At 38.1% G+C, this 21,951-nt stretch overlaps 1 protein-coding gene across 1 annotated transcript in view; it reads left to right on the top strand.

Annotated features, from left to right (window-relative positions):
• Positions 1 to 21,951, top strand: part of ARID2 (AT-rich interaction domain 2) — a 189,155-nt gene extending 167,204 nt beyond the window's left edge. Inside the window, exons 17-21 of the mRNA XM_054719141.1 lie at positions 2,831 to 2,969; positions 3,057 to 3,142; positions 6,520 to 6,643; positions 6,731 to 6,822; positions 20,374 to 21,951. Of these exons, the coding sequence (XP_054575116.1) occupies positions 2,831 to 2,969; positions 3,057 to 3,142; positions 6,520 to 6,643; positions 6,731 to 6,822; positions 20,374 to 20,518 (586 nt within the window). The 3' untranslated portion in view covers positions 20,519 to 21,951. The remainder of the gene's footprint in view (positions 1 to 2,830; positions 2,970 to 3,056; positions 3,143 to 6,519; positions 6,644 to 6,730; positions 6,823 to 20,373) is intronic.

Below are 21,951 nucleotides of genomic sequence, written 5' to 3'. Positions count from 1 at the left end.
CATATATCAATGAGGTCATACAATATTTTTCTTTGGCTGACTTATTTCAATTGGCATTAATGACTTCATGGTCCATCCAAATGGCAACATTTCATTCTTTTTTTATTGCTGAAGGTTATTCCATTGTATATATGTACCACATTTTCTTTATCCATTCATCTATTTGATGGACACTTAGGTTGTTTCCAAATCTTGGCTATTGTAAATTATGCTACAGTGAATATAGGGGTGCATACATCTTTTTGAGGTAATATTTTTGTTTTGTTTTGATAAATAACCAAAAATGGAATTGCTGGATTATATGATCTGCTTTTATTTTTAATTTTTTGAGGAAACTCCATACTGTGTTTCACAGTGGCTGCACCATTTACATTCCATTAGCAGTGCATAAGGATTTCTACTTTTTCCATCCTTGCCAACACTTCTTTTTAAAAAAAAATGTTTTTATTGATTATTTTTATAGAGAGAGGAAAGGAGCGGGAGAAAGAGAGAGAAACATCAATGAGAGAAAATTATTGATTGGCTGCCTCCCGCATGTACCCTACTAGGGGTTGATTGTGAAACCCAGGCATGTGCCCCGCTGGGAATCAAACTGGCAACCTCTTGGTGCCTGGGTCGACGCTCAACCAGTTGAGCCCCATTGGCTAAGCTATTTCTGGTCTGTTTGATAAAACCATTCTAACAGGTATGAGGTGGTATCTCATTGTGTTTTTTTATTTGCATTTCCCTGATGATTTGTGATGTTGGACATCCTTTCATGTACCTGCTGGCCAACTGTATGTCTTCTTTAGGAAAATTTCTATAAGGATCCTGTGCCCATTTTTATAATTGGATTGTTTGGTTTTCTGCTTTGAATTGTATATGAGTTCTCTACCTATTTTGGATATCAACCTCTTATCAGATTTATAATTTTCAAATATTTTTATTCAGTAGATTGCCTTTTTATTTTGTTGTTTCTTTTGCTGTGTAGTTTTTAATGTGATGTAGTCCCACTTGTTTATTTTTGCTCTTGTTCCTTTGATTTGGTGTCAAGGAACTTTCCATCTATGTTCTCTTCTCAGAGTTTTATGGTTTCAGGTCTTACATTCAAGTCTTTAATCAATTTTGAGTTAATTTTGTTAATTTTTGTGTATGGTGTAAGATTGTTGTCCTGTTTCATTATTTTGTATGGGGCTATCCAATTTTTCCTGCACCATTTATTAAAGAGACTATCCTTTTCCCATTGTATATTCTTGGCTCATTTGTTGTGATTAATTGATAATACATAGGTTTATTTCTGGGCGTTCTGTTCTGTTTCATTTATTTATATGTCTGTTTTTATGCCAGTACCATACTGTTGGATTACTATGGCTTTGTTATTTATAGTATGAAATCAGAGAGCATGATGCCTGTGCTTTTGTTCTTTCTCAATATTGCTTTGACTCTTTGGAGTCTTTTGTGGTTCCATACAAATTTTAGTATTGTTTGTTCTATTTCTGTGAAAAATGCCATTGGAATTTAACAGGGATTATATTGAATTTGTAGATTGCTTTGGGTACTGTGGACATTTTAATAATACTAATTTTTCCAACCCATGATAGTTTCACAATAAACTTTTGGTAGGTATTTATATAAATGAATATGAATGATATGAAATATGTAATCTATAATTTTGACATTGTCTTTTATAATTCAGTATTTACTCTTGATTAAAATTTATTTTAATGTCAGTTATTTCCTAAAGTTATTTATTTACTAATTTAAAATATTGTATAGATACTGTACATAAAAAATTGGTTCAAATATATACATGTTTATTAGCCCTAGCTGGTTTGGCTCTGTGATTAGAGCATTGGCTGGAGGACTGAAGGGTCACGGGTTTGATTCAGGTCAAGGGACTTACCTCAGTGCAGGCTTGATCCCTTCCCACCCCCTCCCTTCCTCTCTCTCTAGAAATGAAAGGAAAAAATATCCTTGGGTGAGGATTAATTTAAATAAACAACACACACACACACACACAAAATAGGAACCATTGCAATGAAATTTCTTTATTTAAAATGTGTGTGTGTGTGTGTTTACATGACATTTAAAGCATCAAATCCTAAGGGAGCTTTGCCATAAACTTTAAAGATATTGATTGTGCAAATATTAGAGTTACTACTTAGTAATTGAAATCTTTCAATGTATTATTTGCTGTTTGCATCCCAGTATTCTCTCTCGTTGCTATGTGTTCTAATTAATGAGAGAAATAGTATCTGTCATTCTTCACGTTTGTATACTTGGCCACTTATTCACTCAGACACTTGTATCAATAAGCCTCAGGGTATATGAGTGAGTAGGGTATGATGTTGGAAAAATTCAAGCATGGACAAACATACAAAATGTGAATTCAACTAAAAGATAGACCTACCAAGATGTTTAGCATTTAGATTGTTAGATTAAATATGCTAGAGTGTATTATATGTAAATGTTTGAGCAGGTTCTAAAAGTACAATGGAGTATGGTATTTGTATATAAAAGAATGTTCTATTGTGTTTTAAAATGATATTTCATTTACTTTTAAGAGATTCTTAGCTGACCTTCATTCAAGGTAGGGAATTAATGAAACAGACTGAAAACAAATAATCAAAAGTGTTCATGGTAATCATTTAACATGGACATATATGCAGAGAAATTTGTTTAAAGATAGTTTCAAAATATTCTTTGAAATGAAATGAACTTGAAATTTGCTTGCACTATTTTGCTTAATATTTCTGTATATTGATCTGGAGCTTTTGTATTAAAAGAGCAAGTTTTCTGTTATAAAGACTTTACTCAGTGTCAGAAATTTTGTTATTTTTATTTTTTGCAGGTGGTTTCAGACACCCTCACAGGTTTTCTACCATGCAGCGACTGAACATGGAGGAAAAGATGTATATCCAGGGCAATGTCTGTGGGAAGGTTGTGAGCCTTTTCAGCGACAAAGGTTTTCTTTTATTACCCACTTACAGGTACACTTTCTTAATACTGTTTGGTCAGTAACTCTTTTGCATTAAAGGTTTTGATGCATATTCTTTTACTTCCTCTTTCTCAAAAAGGATAAGCACTGTTCAAAGGATGCCCTGCTTGCAGGATTAAAACAAGATGAACCAGGACAAGCAGGAAGTCAAAAACCTTCTACCAAGTAAGGAACATGAGTTTACTTCCTGTTGTACATACAGAAAGAAAAATCAGGAAAGTAGGCAAAACATACTAACAATGAAATTTAACTTTAGCATATTAGGGGACTGGAAACCTGTGTTCTGGTCCAGCTCTACCATTCACCAGCTATGTGACCCTATTCAAATTGCTTAAATACTCTAAGCATCACTTCCATATTTATATGAGAAATATTTTGTAAACTGTAACTATATACAGGGGTAGGCAAAAGTAGGTTTACAGTTGTTTGAATGGAAAATAATGCAATTAATAAATAATACAAGAATAAACTATCACATTCATAACTGTAAACCTACTTTTTCCCCACCCCTATTTTTTTATTCTTTGAGAGTAATTGAACATGTATTTGATAATGGCAAAGAGATTTCTTCTTTCAATTCACATACTTGTAATGAATGTAGTGGAGTTCTGAGTTGCAGATTTCTGTAAGTTCCTTATTAGATTTATATAGTATCTCCTATTCTGTTTCTGAGGGCCTTAGTTATAGATTCTGTAACCTGCATAATATTTTTAACTCTGAAAATGTGAAAATTAATTTGCCACCACTTACTAAGATAGTGCAATGTACTAGGCATTGTGCCAGACCTAGGGAATTCTAAGAATAAGACATAGTCTCTAACTTTAGAGCTGATATTCTAGAAGGAGAACTAGAAATATGGGACTACAGAATCTGCTTACATACTTTATTCAGTTTCTGTTAATGAGCATCTACGCAGCTAGACACTAAGGTATAGTATGAGGTATACAAGACCAAGATACATTTTGCTGCTCTTAAGTGTCTGCAGATCCATCCAGCGAGAGGTGTAGGTAATTCTTACTATATAGTATAAAAGTGCTAAAATGAAAATATGCACAATATACTATGAGAGCTCCCCTACACCAATCCAAGGAAGGCTTTCTGACAGAAAGTACCTCCAAACTGAGACCCAAAGAATAAGAAGTAAATAGCAAAATGTCTCATAAGCTATAATCATGTGTTTGAGTTTTATCCTACAGGCAACAGAAAGTCATTTTTCTGCCAAATATCTTTTCCTATAATTTTCACTGTCTTTAATTTGTATATATTATGTAGCTTATAAGAATATGTTGGAATATGTTTGGTTTTGCTCAAGTTTGGAGGAAGAGATATTTGGTGTATCAATTACAATCAATCAAAAAATCTTTGTCATCCTATACAATAAAAGCCTAATGTGCTAAGTGTCCGGTTGGCTCTTCAACCAATCAAAGCGTAATATGCTAATGAATGCTAAGGCCTCTCACTGCTCGCCACGATGTGCACTGACCACCAGAGGGCAGACTGTCAACACAGGATCTGCCCCCTGGTGTCAGTGCGCTCCCGCAGGGGAGAGCCACTCAGCCAGAAGCCGGGCTTATGGCTGGCGAGCGCAGTGGCAGTGGTGGGAGCCTCTCTCGCCTCCACAGCAGTCGGACATCCCCCGAGGGCTCCCGGACTGCGAGAGGGAGCGGGCTGGACTGAGGGACCCCCGCCCCCAATTGCACAAATTTGGTGCGCCAGGCCTCTAGTTTACACATAAAATCTAATAACAGTATACATGTAAATATTCTTTTCTTTTGACAACTATATATAGTTACAAAGATTGCTTTTACATTAACTTATTTAATATTCAGAATTAGTTTACTTATGTAAAAAAGTGCCAAAAATATCCCCATTTACATATGTGAAACCTGAAGCATAGAGGGGCAAACTGAAATATTCAAAATTCATACAACTAGTTGTAGTGCCAGAAATAGACAGGATTTCCTCACATGCAAGTCAGTGCTCTTTCCACCATGGCCTCAGCAGAATACAAAAGCTATATTAATGCAATTTTCTGCTTGGCCAAGGAAATCTACAGTAGTTTGAATCTAATTTTAGGTAAAATTCATTCCTTTAGTCTGTGTTTTAAAAAGGATGTTAGAATTATATTGAAAGGGTTGATTGGAGTTATTAAATAATGGTAAAAAATAAGATTATGTAACAAATAGTTTGAAGTGTGTTGTTTAACATATTTTCATCCTATCTAATAAAGAGGGAATATGCTAATTGACCATCACACCCTCACAAAGATGGTGGCGCCCACAGCCAATATGGAGGGAATATGCTAATTGACTGCCACGCCCTCAAAGATGGCGGCGCCCACAGCCACAAAATGGCTGCACCCAGTCCCTTCAGCCCCGCTGGGGCGGCAGGCACGTGGCACGGTGAGGCCCGCCCCACGCGCCTGCCTCAGTCCCCCAGTCCCCTCAGCCCCCCAACCACCCAGGGCCAGCCGGAGGCACAGGCAAGCCTCGGATGGCAGCTGCCCAGCTGCCCAGCGCCGGCCTGAGGTGCAAGCAAGCTGCTGATGGCAGCCACCCAGGGCCGGCCCGAGGCGCAGGTAACCAGGGCTTGCCGAGGCTTGTGCTGCCAGCAGTGGCAGCAGCAGAGGTGTGATGGGGGCGTCACCTTCCCCTGATCGCCCGGGTCATCTCCTGCCCCTGAGGGCTCCCTGACTGTGAGAGGGGACAGGCTGGGCTGAGGGACACCCCCCCCCATCCAGTGTATGAATTTTCATACACTGGGCCTCTAGTATTATTATATTAGGTTATCTTTTTCTGGATGACCTATACCTATGTCAATACATTCTTAGGTAATACTATTTTAGTCTTGGTATTCTTTAGCCAAAATAATTGCAGACATTTTTATTTGTTAACTATATCAAATTTTAAAACTTTTATTAATTCAGTGATGTAAACTCCACAAACTTTGGTACTATGCTGCAATTTTAAATTAAATTTATTGGGGTAACATTGGTTAATAACATTATATAAGTTTCAGGTGTACAACTTTATAATACATCGTCTGTATATTGCATTGTGTGCTCATTGCCCCAAAACCACTCTCCTTCTATCACTGTATATTTAAGCCCCCTCACCCTCTTCATCCTCCCCTGACAGTAAACACACTGTTGTCTGTGTCTATACGTTTGTTTTTTATTGTTGTTTTTCGTTCGTTGCTTTCTGTTTCATATCCCACATGAGTACAATCATATGGTTTTTGTCTTTTTCCATCTGACTTATGTTGTGTATATTTTTATTGCATGTTTACTAGCACAGTAACTTTAAAAATGGATTATGCTGGAACATCTATTGTTTGCTTTAAAATTGGTAAATTGGAAAATAAAACACTTGAAATTTCACCTGATACTAAGAGCCCCTTTGCCTAGGCTGACACAAAGAATAAATATTAATGCTGGGCCATGGGAGATTTTATTCGTCCTGTATCCACCTGGAGTTGGCAGGTTGGTCATGGTCAGTCTGCAGCATCATGTTAACAGTCTCTTTTTCTGTCTGACAATTTAGGCAGCCAGTTGTAGGGGGCACAAGCTCAACTCCTAGAGCACAAAAGGCCATTGTGAACCATCCCAGTGCTGCCCTTATGGCTCTAAGGAGAGGATCAAGAAACCTCGTCTTTCGAGATTTTACAGTAAGCAAGCCCTAAAAGCCTTTCCTGTAAAGGTGTGAGCACTGTGTGATTTAGATCTTTATTCTTTTCTTTTCCTTTCTTCTTAAGGATGAAAAAGAGGGACCAATAACTAAACACATCCGACTAACAGCTGCCTTAATATTAAAAAATATTGGTAAATATTCAGAATGTGGTCGCAGGTGAGTAATCTGTTTTCCATTGCCAAAATGAATTTAGATTATTTTACTTTTCTTATAAGGTAATAAAATTAGATATCTATATTTTACTCACTGTTTTTCTCAGGAATTTTTATGTCAAAAAGCTTATGCCAAGGTCAGGCCATCGGGATATCTTACAAGCCAAAAAGTAGAGAGATGTTGAAACTACCAAAAGGTGTTCTTTTAACTTGTTTTATTATGTTAATTTTCTTGGTAGCCATAGTTTAGAGTAAAAAGTAGATCTGCTAAAGAGAAAACTTAGGGAGGAAGGAATGAATTGATCATTTGATTTATGTGGAATTAGAATAAAATCCAGTTTTGTTTTTTTTTCTCTTTTTTTGTTTATTGTGTTTTATTTTTATTTTTTTTTAATGAATCTTTATTGTTCAGATTACAATTGTTTCTCCTTTTTCCCCACATATCTCCCCACCACCCAGTTCCTACCCTCCCCTCTTCCCTTACCTCCCCCCCCCCGCTGTCCTTATCCATAGGTGTATGATTTTTGTCCAGTCTCTTCCCATACTCCCCACACAGACACCCCTTTCCCCCTGAGAATTATCAATCCACTCCCATTCTATGCCTGATTCTATTAAGTTCACCAGTTTATTCTGTTCCTCAGATTTTTAATTCACTTGACTTTTAGATTCACTTGTTGATAGATATGTATTTGTTGTTCATAATTTTTATCTTTCTTCTTCTTTTTCCTCTTTTTAAAGAATACCTTTCAGCATTTCATATAATGCTGGTTTGGTGGTGATGAACTCCTTTAGCTTTTTCTTATCTGTGAAGCTCTTTATCTGCCCTTCAATTCTGAATGATAACTTTGCTGGGTAGAGTAGTCTTGGTTGTAGGTTCCTGCTATTCATCACTTTGAATATTTCTTGCCACTCCCGTCTGGCCTGCATGGTTTCTGTTGAGAAATTAGCTGATAATCGTATGGGAGCTCCCTTGTAGGTAACTAACTGTTTTTCTCTTGCTGCTTGTAAGATTCTCTCTTTGTCTTTTGCTCTTGGCATTTTAATTATGATGTGTCTTGGTGTGGTCCTCTTTGGATTCCTTTTGTTTGGGGTTCTGTGTGCTTCCTGGACTCGTAAGTCTATTTCTTTCATCAGGTGGGGGAAGTTTTCGTTCATTATTTCTTCAAATAGGTTTTCAGCATCTTGCTCTCTCTCTTCTTCTGGTACCCCCATAATTCTGATGTTGGTTCGTTTGAAGTTGTCCCAGAGGCTTCTTACACTATCTTCAACTTTCTGAATTCTCTTCTCTTCATGCTTCTCTGGAAGAGTGTCCTTGGCCTCTTTGTATTCCAAATCTTTGAGTTGATTCTTGCAATCCTCTAGTCTGCTTTTGGGTCTCTGTATAATATTTTTTATCTCAGTCAGTGTATGTTTAATTTCTAGTTGGTCCTCATGGAATTTATCGGCCTTTTCCATGAAATTCTTGAAAAACCTTATAACTGTGGTTTTGAACTCTATGTCCAGTCGCTTGTTCTCCTCCATTTCTTTGGTTTGGGATCTGTTTCCTTGCCTTCTCATATTCTCTGCTTCCCTAAGTTGGTAGGGTAGTTTTGTGTACTAGGTGTCCTATTGGTTCAACGGGTCAGCCTCCCAGTTACTTGAGGTGGACACTCTTGGTGTACCCTTGTGTACTGTGTGTCCCCCAGCAGGAGCTACAGTAAGGACTAGTTTTCTCCTCCTTTGCTTGGGCGGTTTTGGAGCAGTCTGACTGGAGCTGCAGTTGGTTAAGCTGCTCCAGAACAGGCCATTTATATGCAGAAGCCGCTGTGTGGAGCCAGGGCAGGTTTGTAGAATGTGCGGGGCGGGGCCTCAGGGCGGGGCCTCAGGGCTGGGTGGGGTCTCAGGGCGTCACTAGGCTGGGGCGTGGCCAACGGCGATGGCTGCCATCAGCCGTCTCTGCCTTTCCATGTTTCCAAGTCCCTGCGCCCCGCGCTCTAGCGCAGTAAACAATGATTGCTGGGCGCACCACTGCAAAAAAGTCACTCTCACTTTCCGACCCGATGGCCGAGAGTCCAGCTTCTCCCCGTAGGTGCCTGGGTCCCCCGAGTGTCCCCAGAAACTGGATTTCAGAGTGATCGGGAGCTTGTCTCCCTGCGGGTTGAAGAAAAGCCGCGCACCCAGCCGCCCGCCGCCGACCCGATTCGCGAGCCTCCGTACCTCAGCTTTTCAGCGATTGTGCTTCTTTCTCTTCTTAGTTGTAAATCTTCCACTCAGCCAGCTTTCCCGTGGTTCTGGGTGGTAGACATTTTTGTCTTTTAGTTGTATTTTTGAAATTGTTGTGTGAGGCAGCAGATTAGTTGTTTAACTATAAAATCCAGTTTGTTAATTGGCATTTTAATGAAGCTATCAAAGTTAACATTCACTACAATACACTGAAGTGATAAAAGTTACTTTCTAATGGACTTAACCACGAGAAAACTCGGGGTTTTATAGGTCCTTGAAAGATGAAATGTTCTGTTGATGCCTTTTGGACCTTGTCTCCCTTGAAGATTAACTGGCTTCTCTGTTATTCCTCCCGTATCTTAAGCTCCTTTGTTGAAAAGTTGTCCTCTAAGACATCTCGTCTTCCAGATAGTGAAGATAGTGACTTTCTCACTGAGTCTCTCTTCTCTCACATTCCTATTCCCTAAATATATCTTGAATCTGCCTTAGTTCTCCTTCCTTCTCCTCATTTTGCCTTTTATGATATTTCTTGCAATAACCTTACAACTGGATTTTCCAAACATAAAAACAGTGGTATCAATTACAAAAAAAAAGCAATGAATTTGACTATATCAAATTTTAAAACTTTTATTAATTAAAGATGACTAAAAGTCTTAGAACTAAAGAACTTTTGCAATGACAAAAGTTACTATATTTAGTGTATCAAGTGTTCTCACAGATGAGTAAGAAAAATTCTTAATACTCAAATTTTTTAAAAATAAAGCTTTTCAAAAGAAATATGAAGGTTTAGTAACCACATGAGAGCACCGGTGTCTTTCTGTTTAATTTATAACATGATTTCTTCCTACCTTTCTCACTGTTTTGCCCTCCCCACCCTTCTTTTTGCGGCATAGCCTATGTTTAAGTTTCAGCCACACTAAATCACATGTAGATTCCTAATCATGCTAGACTTTCATGTCACACTTTTGTACATTTGTTCCAGTGCTCATTGTTTATTGCTCCTTGCCTGGAATGCCCTTCTCCCTGTGTTACTTGCCTATTGAATATCTGCAAACTCTTCATAATTCAGCTCAGACATTAGCTTCTGTCTGCCACCTTTCTTATGCTGTGTTCTCCTTCCCCACCGAGTTTGTTGTTCTCTATTTTTATAACATGTCTTACAACATTTAATATTACTGTGTAAATCGTTTTGATATTGCCTTTTTTCCTTACTGACCTATGTTCTGACTTTCTCTGATTAATATTTGTAGCCTGAACACCTAGCGCAATGCCCAATACATTATAGGTAATTTCTACTTCCTATTCATATTTAGGATTCAACTCAAGGTGACTTCTTCCTTTCCTGACATCTTTCTTACAAACCTACTCCTGACCTAGGGTGCAATAGGTACTCTCTACCACTGCACACATTGCTTGTTACCACCTGAGTTCTTTGCAAGCAGGGATTGAACATTTATATTGTGTGTGTGTGTGTGTGTGTGTGTGTGTGTGTGTGTGTGTGTGTGTGTCCTTAGTGCCTAGCATACTGTTGGGAATGTAATAATGATTCAGAAAGTTTTTGATTGATAGATGGAAGAAAAGAAGTCTCACAAATTAATTTTTTTCATAGAATCTGTCTGAAATTTGTGTAGGCAATTGGAATTATAAAAGTAATTTTAAACTTTTTCTTAGAACTTTTTCCTCACATTCTTATTTTTTTTAAATATTTATTTGTTGAAAGTATTACATATGTTCCCTGTTTTCCCCCATTGACTTCTTCTAGCCCGTCCTTTCCCCCTACCCAAGGCCTTCATCACCCTACTGTCTTTGTCCATGAGTTATGCATACCTGCATACAAGTTCTTTGGTTGATCTCTTTTACCCACCCTCCCTGTCTTCCCTCTGCAATTCGACAGTGTGTCCCATGCTTCTGTGTCTCTGGATCTAATTTGTTCATTAGATTCCACATGTGAGTGAGATCATGTGACACTTCTCTTTCTGACTGGCTTATTTCGCTTAGCATAATGCTCTCCAGCTCCATCCATGCTGTTGCAAATGATAAGAGGTCTTTCTTTTTTTTTTTTTTTGAGGTCTTTCTTTTTTACAGCTGGGGAGTATTACATTGTGTAGATGTAACACAGGTTTTTAATCCACTCATTTGCTGATGGGCACTTGGGCTGTTTCCAAATCTTAGCTATTGTAAATTGCACTACTGTGAACATAGGGGTGCATATATTCTTTTTGATTGGTATTTCAGGATTCTTAGGATAAATTCCTAGGAGTGGAATCACTGGGTCTAAAAAGGAGTTCCAAATTTAATTTTTTGAGGAAACTCCATACTGTTTTCCACAGTGGCTGCACCAGTCTGCATTACCACCAGCAGTGTACTTTGCCAATGATTCATCTGATAAGGGGTTAATTTCCAAAATATATAGGTAACTCATACAACTTAACAAAAGGAAGGCAAACAATCCAATTAAAAAATGGGCAAGGGACCTAAATAGACACTTCTCCAAAGTGGACATACAGAAAGCCAAGAGACTATATGAAAAAATGCTTAAAGTCACTAATCATCTAAGAGACACAGATCAAAACAACAATGAGATATCACCTCACACCTGTCAGAATGGCTGTCATCAACATATCAACAAGTGTTGGCGAGGATGTGGAGAAAAGGGAACCCTAGTACACGGCTGGTGGGAATGCAGACTTTCCTCACATTCTTTTTGTTTTTAATGTGTTTTTATTAACTTTTAGAGAGAGAGGAAGAGAGAACGAGAGAGCGATGGAAACATCAATGAGAGAGAAACATTGATCTGCTGCCTCCTACATGCCCCCACTAATTGCGGATCAAGCCCAAAACCCAGTCATGTGCTCTTATCAGGAATCGAACCAGTGACTTGGTGCATGGATGCCATTGAGCCATACCAGCCGGGCCACATTACACATTCTTAAGCTTACAGCAAAGACACTTTGGCTGACTTGAATATAATTACTGGGCCAAAAGTTTTCATTTTACTGTTTTTATGCTGCTGTTGATTTTGTTATTTTATTTAACTCTGAACCTCCCAAATGTCTTCTGGCATCTTCAGTTCCTTTTATCTTAATATGGCAGAAGCAAAAGAATTAACACAATCCACTAAATTCTTTCCCTTTACCTTCCCAGTCCAGGTTGGAATCCCCATATAGAACATCTACACTGATGGGGAGTTTTGCTTGAGTTAAAATACTGACAGAGAATCTGGCAAACATATATATGTGGGGAAGAGAGTGTAGGAAATCAGCTGCACAAGATAGTTCTCTGATGATACTTCTCGTCTTGGTGAAATAAGTTACAGGGTCTGGTTTGTATTTTTCTTAGACTGAAGCAAATTCTGTTTGCAGTAAACACACACACACACACACACACACACACACACACACACACAACACAAAACAAAACAAAACACCCCTGCAGCACAAAAGGAAGATACATGGATATTTAGCTTTATTCTTACAATACATCATACTGAACAACATGAAATGTCAGTATTTTTAAATTTTTAAATTCAGAATGATTGAATAGTTTAAGATGTTTAAATGCAGTTTATCTCCATCCTGATTAAGCATGAGCACTGGAGAATTGCAATGTATTTCTTTTCCTTTTGATGCATTTATTTTTTATCAGTATAATACAGAGGTCTTATTTAAAAATCAAATGGCACTTTTCTATACAGTAATAATGAACGATTCAAAAAATAAATTAAGAGAACAATTCCATTTATAATAAATCAAAAGAATAAAATATATAGGAATCGTATTAACGAAGAATATGGAAGACTTATATACTGAAAACTATAAATCATTGCTGAAAGAAATTAGAGAAGACATAAATAAATGGGGAAATATCCTTTGTTCATGGATTGGAAGATTTAATAGAGTTAAAATATCAGTACTACCCAAAGCAATCTACAGAGTCAATGCAACTCCTCTCATAATCAAAATGACTCTTTTTTAAAGAAAAATCCGTTTTAAAATTTGAAATCTCAAGGGACCCTGAATAGCCAAAACTCTCAAAAAAGAAAGTTGGTAGACTTACACATCCTGATTTCAAAATCTACTCAAAGCTACAGTAATCAAAACTATGGTACTGGGGAAATGAAAGACATAATGACCAAAAAACAGAATAGAGAGCCCAGACATAAGATCTCACATATATGGTCAAATGATTTTCAATAAGGGTGCCAATTCTCCACTCAAGAAGGAAAAGACAGTCTTTTCAACAAATGGAGTTGGGAAAACTGGGTAGTCACATACAAAAGAATGAAGTTTAACCCTTTAGCAAACAACTATATATAGAAATTAACTCAAAATGGATCAAAGACATAAATGTAAGAGTTAAAACTATAAAGTTTCATGACATTGGACTTGGCAATGAGTTCTTGGACATGTGGATATGACACCAAAGGCACAAGCAACAAAAGAAAAACAAATTGAACTTCATCCGAATTAGAAACTTGTGCATCAAAGGATACTATTGACAGAATAAAAACGCAACCCATAGAATGGAAGAAAATAGTTGTAAATCACATATCTGATAAAGGGGTTAATATCCAGAAAATATAAAGAACTCCTGAAACTCAACAACAAACAAACCAAGTTAAAAATAGGCAAAGGACTTGAAAGACATTTCTCCAAAGAAGATGAACAAATGGCCAATAAGCACATGACAAGATGCTCAACATTACTAATCATTAGGGAAATGCAAATCAAAACCACAATGAAATACTACTTCATTCCCATTAGGATGACTGTTATTATAAAAACAAAGTGTTGGCACAGATGTGGGAAAACTGGAGCCCTTGTTATTACTGTTGGGAATATAAAAAGGGACAGACACTGTGCAAACAGTATGGCAGGCGTCTACAAATTGAACACGGGATTGTCTATGCAGTTCCACTCTGGGTGTAGACACAAAAGAACTGAAGGCTGGTAGTTGGACAGATATTTGTACAGCACTGTTCATAGCAGCGTGGCTGGAAGGTGGAAGTAACCCAAGTGTCCATTGTAGATGAATGGGTAACTGAAATGTGGTTTGTGTATATATACAATGGAATGTTATTCAGCCTCAAAAAAGAATGAGAGCTTCTGGTCAAGATGGAGTAGGTAAACACACTGTTGGCATCCTTCCATGACCACATCAGAATAAAAGCTAAAGTACAGAATAGCCATCATTGAGAACCACCCCTGAGCAGAAGTGCTGTAACTATGGATACGAAGTCATTTAAGAATTGGTAGGTGGGACGGAGATGCAGAACAGGATGATCCCACATCCATGTGTGGTGGTTAAACATCATGAGGGATATCTCAGCTGTGGAAGTCTCTCCTGAAATCCAGGATTCCCGGCCCCACGGCAAGCTCCTAGTCCAGGGTTCCAGTACCAGAAAGAGAAATCCCCATAACTTCTAGCTGTAAATACTAGCAGAGATTGCAGCTGAGTGAGACAGAGGGCTGCTGGAGTCGCAGCCGTCCATCTTAAAGAACCTGCACAGGGACTTACTCAGATTCATGCTGAGCTCCAGCGCTGGGGTAGCAGCTTGAGAGGCACCAGGGGCACATGAGGAGGCAGTGAATTATCTGGCTTTGGGTGAGGGCCCGAGGAGCAGCTTTATCCCAGACAGAAGTGCTGGCAGTGACCATTGTTCCTGTTGTAGGCACCAAATCTGAGTCTCCATTATTCTGCTAATAACTTTTTGCCCTGCCCTGGTGATTCCTTGAGAGCCACATCGCCCAACTTGTGGGTCCTTCCGAGCCATTTCCAGTGTTTTTTTCCATACAAATGGCCTGTCTTGGCTCATGCTGCGGACATTCCTAAACTTTCTCAAAGGTTCACAAAGCCCAAACAAGCAGTATCTGGCCTCAGCATCCCACGTACCTTTTGCTAAGTGGCCCCAGGCTTGGCACTAACAACATCTGGCCTTGGTTTACAGTGTGGCCTCCCCTGGGAATCTGCAAGCCCATCATAAGTGATAACCATCTGCGTATCGTTCTGTAGCTCATGCCTGTTAGCCCTAGGCAGGGCACAGTCAGAGGCCAGTCTTGGCCTGCACCTCCCAGAAAGCTGCAGACCCAGCTCACACAGTGGCCAGCTTCAACCATGCTGGAGTACCACCCAACAACCCCCACAAGTGACACACTTAAGGGGTGGACTCTGCAGGCACCACGACCCTACTGAAGTGAGTCCTGCGCCATGGGTTGGCCCCTACACAGTAGCTCCTCTGCTATCGTTACAGCCAGTCCTCATAGCTGATTCATCTGGGAGTCAATCCTTGACACACAAACAACAATCAAGACTCAACTACATCAGGAGGTTGTACACAGTCTCCACTTTTGGGGAGTGGGGAGCTAGAGCACCAGGCTTGGATGACCCCAGGAGTCTGTGCCACTGGGCCCTACAAGACACCTACTATATAAAGCCACCTTATGAAGATTTGGAGACCTAGCAGATCTTCCTAATACATAGAAACTAACAGAGAGGCAGCCAAAATGAGGAGACAAAGACACGTGTCCCAAATAAAAGAACAGGGGAAATCTCCAGAGAATGAACTTAAAAGAAATGGAGGCAAGCAGCCCTAGCTGGTTTGGCTCAGTGGATAGAACAGACACCTGGGGACTGAAGGGTCCCTGGTTGGATTCTGGTCAAGGGCACATGTCCCTGTTGCAGGCTCAATCCCCAGTAGGGGGTGTGCAGGAGGCAGCTGATCAATTATTCTCATCATTGATGTTTCTATCTCTCCCTCTCCCTTCCTCTCTGAAATCAATAAAAATATATTTAAAAAAAAGAAAGAAATGGAGGTAAGCAACTCAGATACAGAATTCAAAACAATGGTTATAAGGAACTCAAGGAACTTAGTGAGAACTTCAACACCATAAAAAAGGACATAATAACCATAAAAAAGACCAGTCAGAAATGTAGAATACAATAATTGAAATGAAGAATACACTAGAAGGAATCAACAGCAGATTAGATGAAGCAGAGGGTCAAAGCAGCAATTTGGAAGACAAAAGTATCAGAAAACACCCAGTTGGAATAGCAAAAAGAATCCCAAAAAATGAGAATAGTTTAAGGGACCTCTGGGACAACATCAAGCCTAACAACATCATAGGTGTACCTGAAGGAGGAGAGAGCATGGGATTGAGAACCTATTTGAAAAAATACTGGGTGAAAAATTCCCTATCCTGGTGAAGGAAATAGACATTCAAGTCCAAGAAGCACAGCGTCCCAAGCAAAATAAACCCAAAGAGGCCAACACCAAGATACATCATAATTAAAATGGCGAAGTTTAAAGGCAAAGAGAGACTCTTAAAAGCAGCATTGTCTCTATTTCCCATTTCTTGAATTTCTGTTTTGTGGATGCTAGACCCTTATAGATTGACTAGTAGCCCTGTGCACCGTACGCGAGGAGCTTGCTGCCGCTTGCCTCAACTGGCCACCTGCCCACCGCCGCTGGTAGCTCTCCGCTGCTCGTAGCTCACTGCCCCGCCCTCCTGGAGCTCCCCCGCTTCCCCCCTCCTCATAGCTTTCTGCCCTGCCCCCTCCTGTAGCTCTCCGGCCTGCTTATAGTTGGCTGCCCGACCCTCTTGCAGATCCGTGATCCAGTCATTACGCAGTTGGTCGTTACGTCTCAGGGCGTAACGGATAATTAGCATATTCCTTTCTTATATTATTATATAGGATTCCCTCATTTTTTTTCTCAGCTTTAATTTTTGTCTATTTTCTGGAAATTTTCTTTATCATCAATCTACTGAATTTTTACTTTAGCTATTCTGCTTTAATTTCTAAGTGCTCTTTCTGAGCTGCCAGTTATTGCTGAATTGTAACATTCTGTTCATATGTTGAAGAGAGTGCCTTCTCTCTCTCAGGATATTAATTCCTAGCATTTTTGACATTTCATCTGCTCGCAGTATAGTTGGCATTTCCTTGAAATTCCTTGAATGTCTGAAATTCCTTGGCTTTATTTTATAAGAATAAAATATTTTTAAAAACTAGTTGGACCCTCTGGGTGTGTGACCTCCACTTGTCAATGGTGATTGCTATTTTAGGGTGACCCCTGATAAACCAGTTGGTTTATTAGAAGCCCACTTCTACCCCAAATGTCAGTTTCTATAGAAAGATTGTTTCTCCAGAGAAGAATCTCTGATTTTCTTGCCTTTGGAGGTGGGCCGTTTGGATAAGAGTCAATGTGAGGTCCTGCGTTCTGGAAACAGGAGCGGGGAGAGGCTGGGAAGCTGTCCGTGTGTTCTGTGTGTTCACCTTCACCCAGTCCGGCTTTTGTTCAGTTGATCGCCTCCTAACCTTCCCAGTGTCTGTCACTGTCAGTTTTAAGCCTTTCTGGTTTAGTTTCTCCAGAAAATATATTTATTTTGGAAGCTAAAGGAGATATACTTGTGTTCAAACTCCTGATTTGTGTCTTAAATTGTTTTCAATAATGGTACTTAAAAACTACTTCACATTATCCATTAAGTGCATTAAAGTGACACAATGTTTATGCTTTGTTAAACATATCAACTTTTGAAATATGAAAGTGAAAGTATAATTTTCTACAAAACAGACATATTTCAGTTTTTATCTAGTGAGTGCTTATTTAATTTTTGTAGATCCTCCCCAAATAAAAGATATTAATTTATATAAAAAGTGAAATTGTACACAGCCGGTATGGCTCAGTGGTTGGAGGTTCACCTATGAACCAGGGGATCATGGTTTAATTCCCGATCAGGGCACATGCCCAGGTTGCAGACTCAGTCCCCAGTGTGAGGTGTGCAGGAGGCAGCTGATCGATGGATGATTCTCTCTCTCATTGATGTTTCTATCTCTCTGAAATAAATAATAATAAAAATTTTAAGTGAAATTGTTACCTTAAAATCATCCTGGTGACTTACATTTAGTCTTTCTAGTTTTATTATTGTGACATAAAAATAAACAATACTTTTTAATATGTGACTGTCAGTTTGGAAAATATTATTTTATTAAGATTTTTAAACAATGCTTTTTTTTGTCAAAGTGTCTATTAATTTATAAAGTGGAAATATTTTTATTCTACTTTGTATGCTATTTTTAAATAAAGATTTTTATGACTTTCATAGAAATGTCATAGTTCATTTTAAGTTGTTAAATAAACTTGTGAAATAAGGTATGTCTAAAGAAAAGTATAACACACAGAAGTGTAAAGCCCAATGGATTACCACAGAATGAACCCCCCATATAACCAACCATCCAAGTTAAGAAATAGAACAGCATCAGTTCCACAGAGCCCCTTTGAGTCCCTGCCAGTCTTGATCCTGTCGTCTTCTGTAGGACAACTCTTCCAGTCTGTAACACCGCAGACTAATTTTGCCTGATTTTGAACTTTATATAAGTAGAATCATATAGTATATATTCTCTCTTGCTTTTTTTTTACTCAGCATTGTTTGTGAGACTAATGCATATAGCAGTACTTTGTTCATATTATTGCAGTATAGAATTCTATTGCATAAATATACTCAAATTTATTTTTTCTACTTTTGATGGGCATATGGGTTGTTTCAAGTTTGGGGCTATTAAGAAGAATGCTGCTGTGAACATTCTATACATGTTTTTTGGCTATACACACACACACACACACACACACACATACACACACACACACACACACACACACTAGAGGCCCGATGCACGAAATTGGTGCAAGGGGCTTGGCCCTGGCAGCCCTGGCTTTGTCTGGAAGGTCGTTCTGCTGTTCGGTCTAATTAGCATATTAGCTCTTTATTATATAGGATTTCTATTGAGCTTTTATGAAGGATTGGTGATTCATAGGATATTAGAACTTTAGTACATAACAATTCCAGAGGTTTTATCACTCCCTACAGCAGTGTATGAGTCTCGGTTACTCCACATACTGATCAATATTTGATATAATTTTAATGTTTAATTTTAGTCATTTTTTTCAGTCTATGGAGTATCTATGTATGGAAACTACATAAAAGCAAATACCCAAATAGCCAGAAAAATATGAAAAAATGCTCAACTCCTTAGTCATGAATCTCAAACTTTTTATAGTTCTTTTGCTATGCTTTGCTTTGCTATGGTAAAAATTAATCAGCATATAAACTTTTGACTCCCTCAAAAATCTAATAGCCCAGCCAGTGTGGCTCAGTGGTTGAGCGGGTTCAATTCCTGATCATGTCCAAGTTGTAGGCTCGATCCCCAGTAGGGGGTGTGCAGGAGGCAGTTGATAAATGATTCTCTCTCATCGTTGTCTCCATCCCTCTCTCAAATCAATAAGAATATATATATTTTAAAAATATAATAGCCTAGTGTTGACTGGAAGTCTTACATAAATATTTGATTAACACAGATTTTATATGTTATATACAATGTAATATTCTTATAATAAACTAGAGGAAAGAAAAATTAAAACAATAAGGAAGAAAAAATATATTTACAGTTTTTATTGCATATAAGTGGAACCACACAGTAAGTTTATAAATTTTTTAAAAACCAGTTTCTTTTATGGAATATTGTGGTGTTCAAATAATAGTTAAGGCAAATGTTGCCTGTTTTCAGTTAATGAAGAGAAACTTTATCATAGTAGGACATAATTTTTATTTTCAATTAATCTCTTAAAAGCAACCATTTTGTTTCCCTCCAACTGTTTTCTGACAGGATCTGAATTTTTAAAATTTTTTTATTGAGTCAAGCACACTTACGATGAGATCTGTCCTCTTAACAAACTTTTAGGTGTACAATACATTATTGTTGCAGCGGTCGCCAGCCGGTGGTCCGTGGACCACTGGTGATCCGTGAGGTCCGAAAGGTTGGCGACCGCTGGACTAGAGGTACAAAGTGTACAGCAGATCTCTAGAGCTTTTATCTTGCTTAACTGAGACTTTATTCCCATTGATTAGTAATTCCTTATTTTCATCTCCCCCTAGCCCCTGGCAACCCCATTCCACTCTTTGATTCTATGAATTTCGCTCTTGTAGAGATACTACCTGAATTTTCTAGAAGCATGAATGGAGATTAATGCAAATTATGCTAGGTAGTGTCCTGTATTTAGAAAGGTACCACGAAGAAAAAAACAAGCCAAGAAGTTGCCTAATTCTGACACTACTATTTAGTAAGTAGCTAGAAAGTCATTTCCATTTGAGATGCCTCAGTTTGGCTCAGTTTACTCTGTAAATTGAATAGGTTTAACTAGTTTCCCAAATTCCTTTTTGTCTTCTAGCAATGCTATATTTACATTTACTGTGGGACTATGTATTAAGTCTTTTAAATTTTTAGTTTTTAAACTTGCAAAATCCGCAAGGAATCATCTCTGGGACCTTGGATGCTGATAAACTTCTTTGTTTTCTTCCAGATTGTTAAAGAGACATGAAAACAACCTATCAGTGCTAGCCATTAGTAACATGGAAGCATCCTCCACCCTTGCCAAATGCCTTTATGAACTTAACTTTACAGTTCAGAGTAAAGAACAAGAAAAAGACTCAGAAATGCTGCAGTGAAAAATAATTCCACTTCTGTAGTGGGGAACTCCAAGTCAGATACATTTCACATGTTACTGAAGAAAGCACCAAGTCTTAATGGAGCAGAGACCATAGAATGAATTATTTTATCTCCTCCCATGATGCTGAGAGGAAGCTTCGTATTCTGATCTCTGAGTGATCCCTTTGTTCTGTTTTAAAAAAAAATCTAAAAAGAAAAAAAAACAAACTGCTGTGGGATTGTCAACCAGCTTATCTGCAGGATGTCTCTCAGATCTGATAAATCCTGATGGAAACTGGTATGATCAGAATTCTGTACCATCCACATTGGAATATACATGGAATATTGTAAAACCTACATGAGCAGATGAAATAGAAGCATTAAATATTTTTATCTATATCCAAAAAGGAGCACATTTTTATATTTACAAAACCGTTTAAGCTGGTTTGAATAATTAAAAAAAAAGTTTCAGCACACCTATACCCCGTATCTCTGAGGGGGCCACCAATATCTAGCTATGGATTGTGTGTTTTGTTTAGAAATCAGTAGCTTGGTTTTCTTACTTGAGCCAATATATTTTCACTTATTTATTATCATAAAAATTTACCAGTCTGAATAGATCTTGTAAATATTTGTGAATAGAATGAACATCTTTCATGCCACTGCAGCCACTGGAAATACATTCTGTGGTGTCCTAGAAGCATTACTGGTAGGTCCTAAAGTTTTCTAGACTTTCCTGTCAATTGTAAGTAATTGTGATATATTCTACGCAGTGGATGAATGTTCTTTAAATTTGTGTAAATACTTCTGCAAAGGTACTGATGCTGTAAAGTCAAAACAGTTGTGGAACTGTGATTTTTTTTTTCCCCTTTTCTTTTTTTGTATTATACACCTTGTTAGAACTCATTTTGCTGGCTGAAAGAGTAATGAATAATATATCTCATGTCATTTTTGTAGAAGAAAACTATTTGAAGGTATTTTTTGGTTTTCCCTAACATGTATCCACTGTAAACGTTTGTCATGTGCAAGCTCAGAGCTTGGACAGAATTTTTTTGTATTTGTAAATTGGTTTAAATACATGGAATTTTATACAGGTTTTCTCCTGTGTTATATATGCATTATGTGCAGGTATGATATTTTCTTCACTACTTTTTCTATCTTAATATAGTGTGGAATTTTATTGTATTATTCTTCCATTCTTAATACTGTATCACATTCCTGCTCAGAAACTGCTCACTTCCTTATTGTCTTTTCTCCTCAGCGTGACATGTATCCATTTATAACTGCCTTTTGCCTGTTCTATTAGCACCCAAAGTGTGGAAGGCCTCCAGCCACCATTTCTGCTGTGTCATGAGGATGTGCAGTAACAATAGAGACCTAACAGTTATGTTATAGAATGGCTTTATTTACTTTGGTGACTGTTTATAGTTTTTAAATAAAAGACTGAACATTT

The sequence above is a fragment of the Eptesicus fuscus genome, chromosome 7, assembly GCF_027574615.1.
Source record: "Eptesicus fuscus isolate TK198812 chromosome 7, DD_ASM_mEF_20220401, whole genome shotgun sequence".
In the NCBI taxonomy this organism is placed as follows: domain Eukaryota; kingdom Metazoa; phylum Chordata; class Mammalia; order Chiroptera; family Vespertilionidae; genus Eptesicus; species Eptesicus fuscus.
The sequence above is the reverse complement of the archived record's forward strand: the minus strand, read 5'-3'. Positions and strand labels throughout refer to the sequence as shown.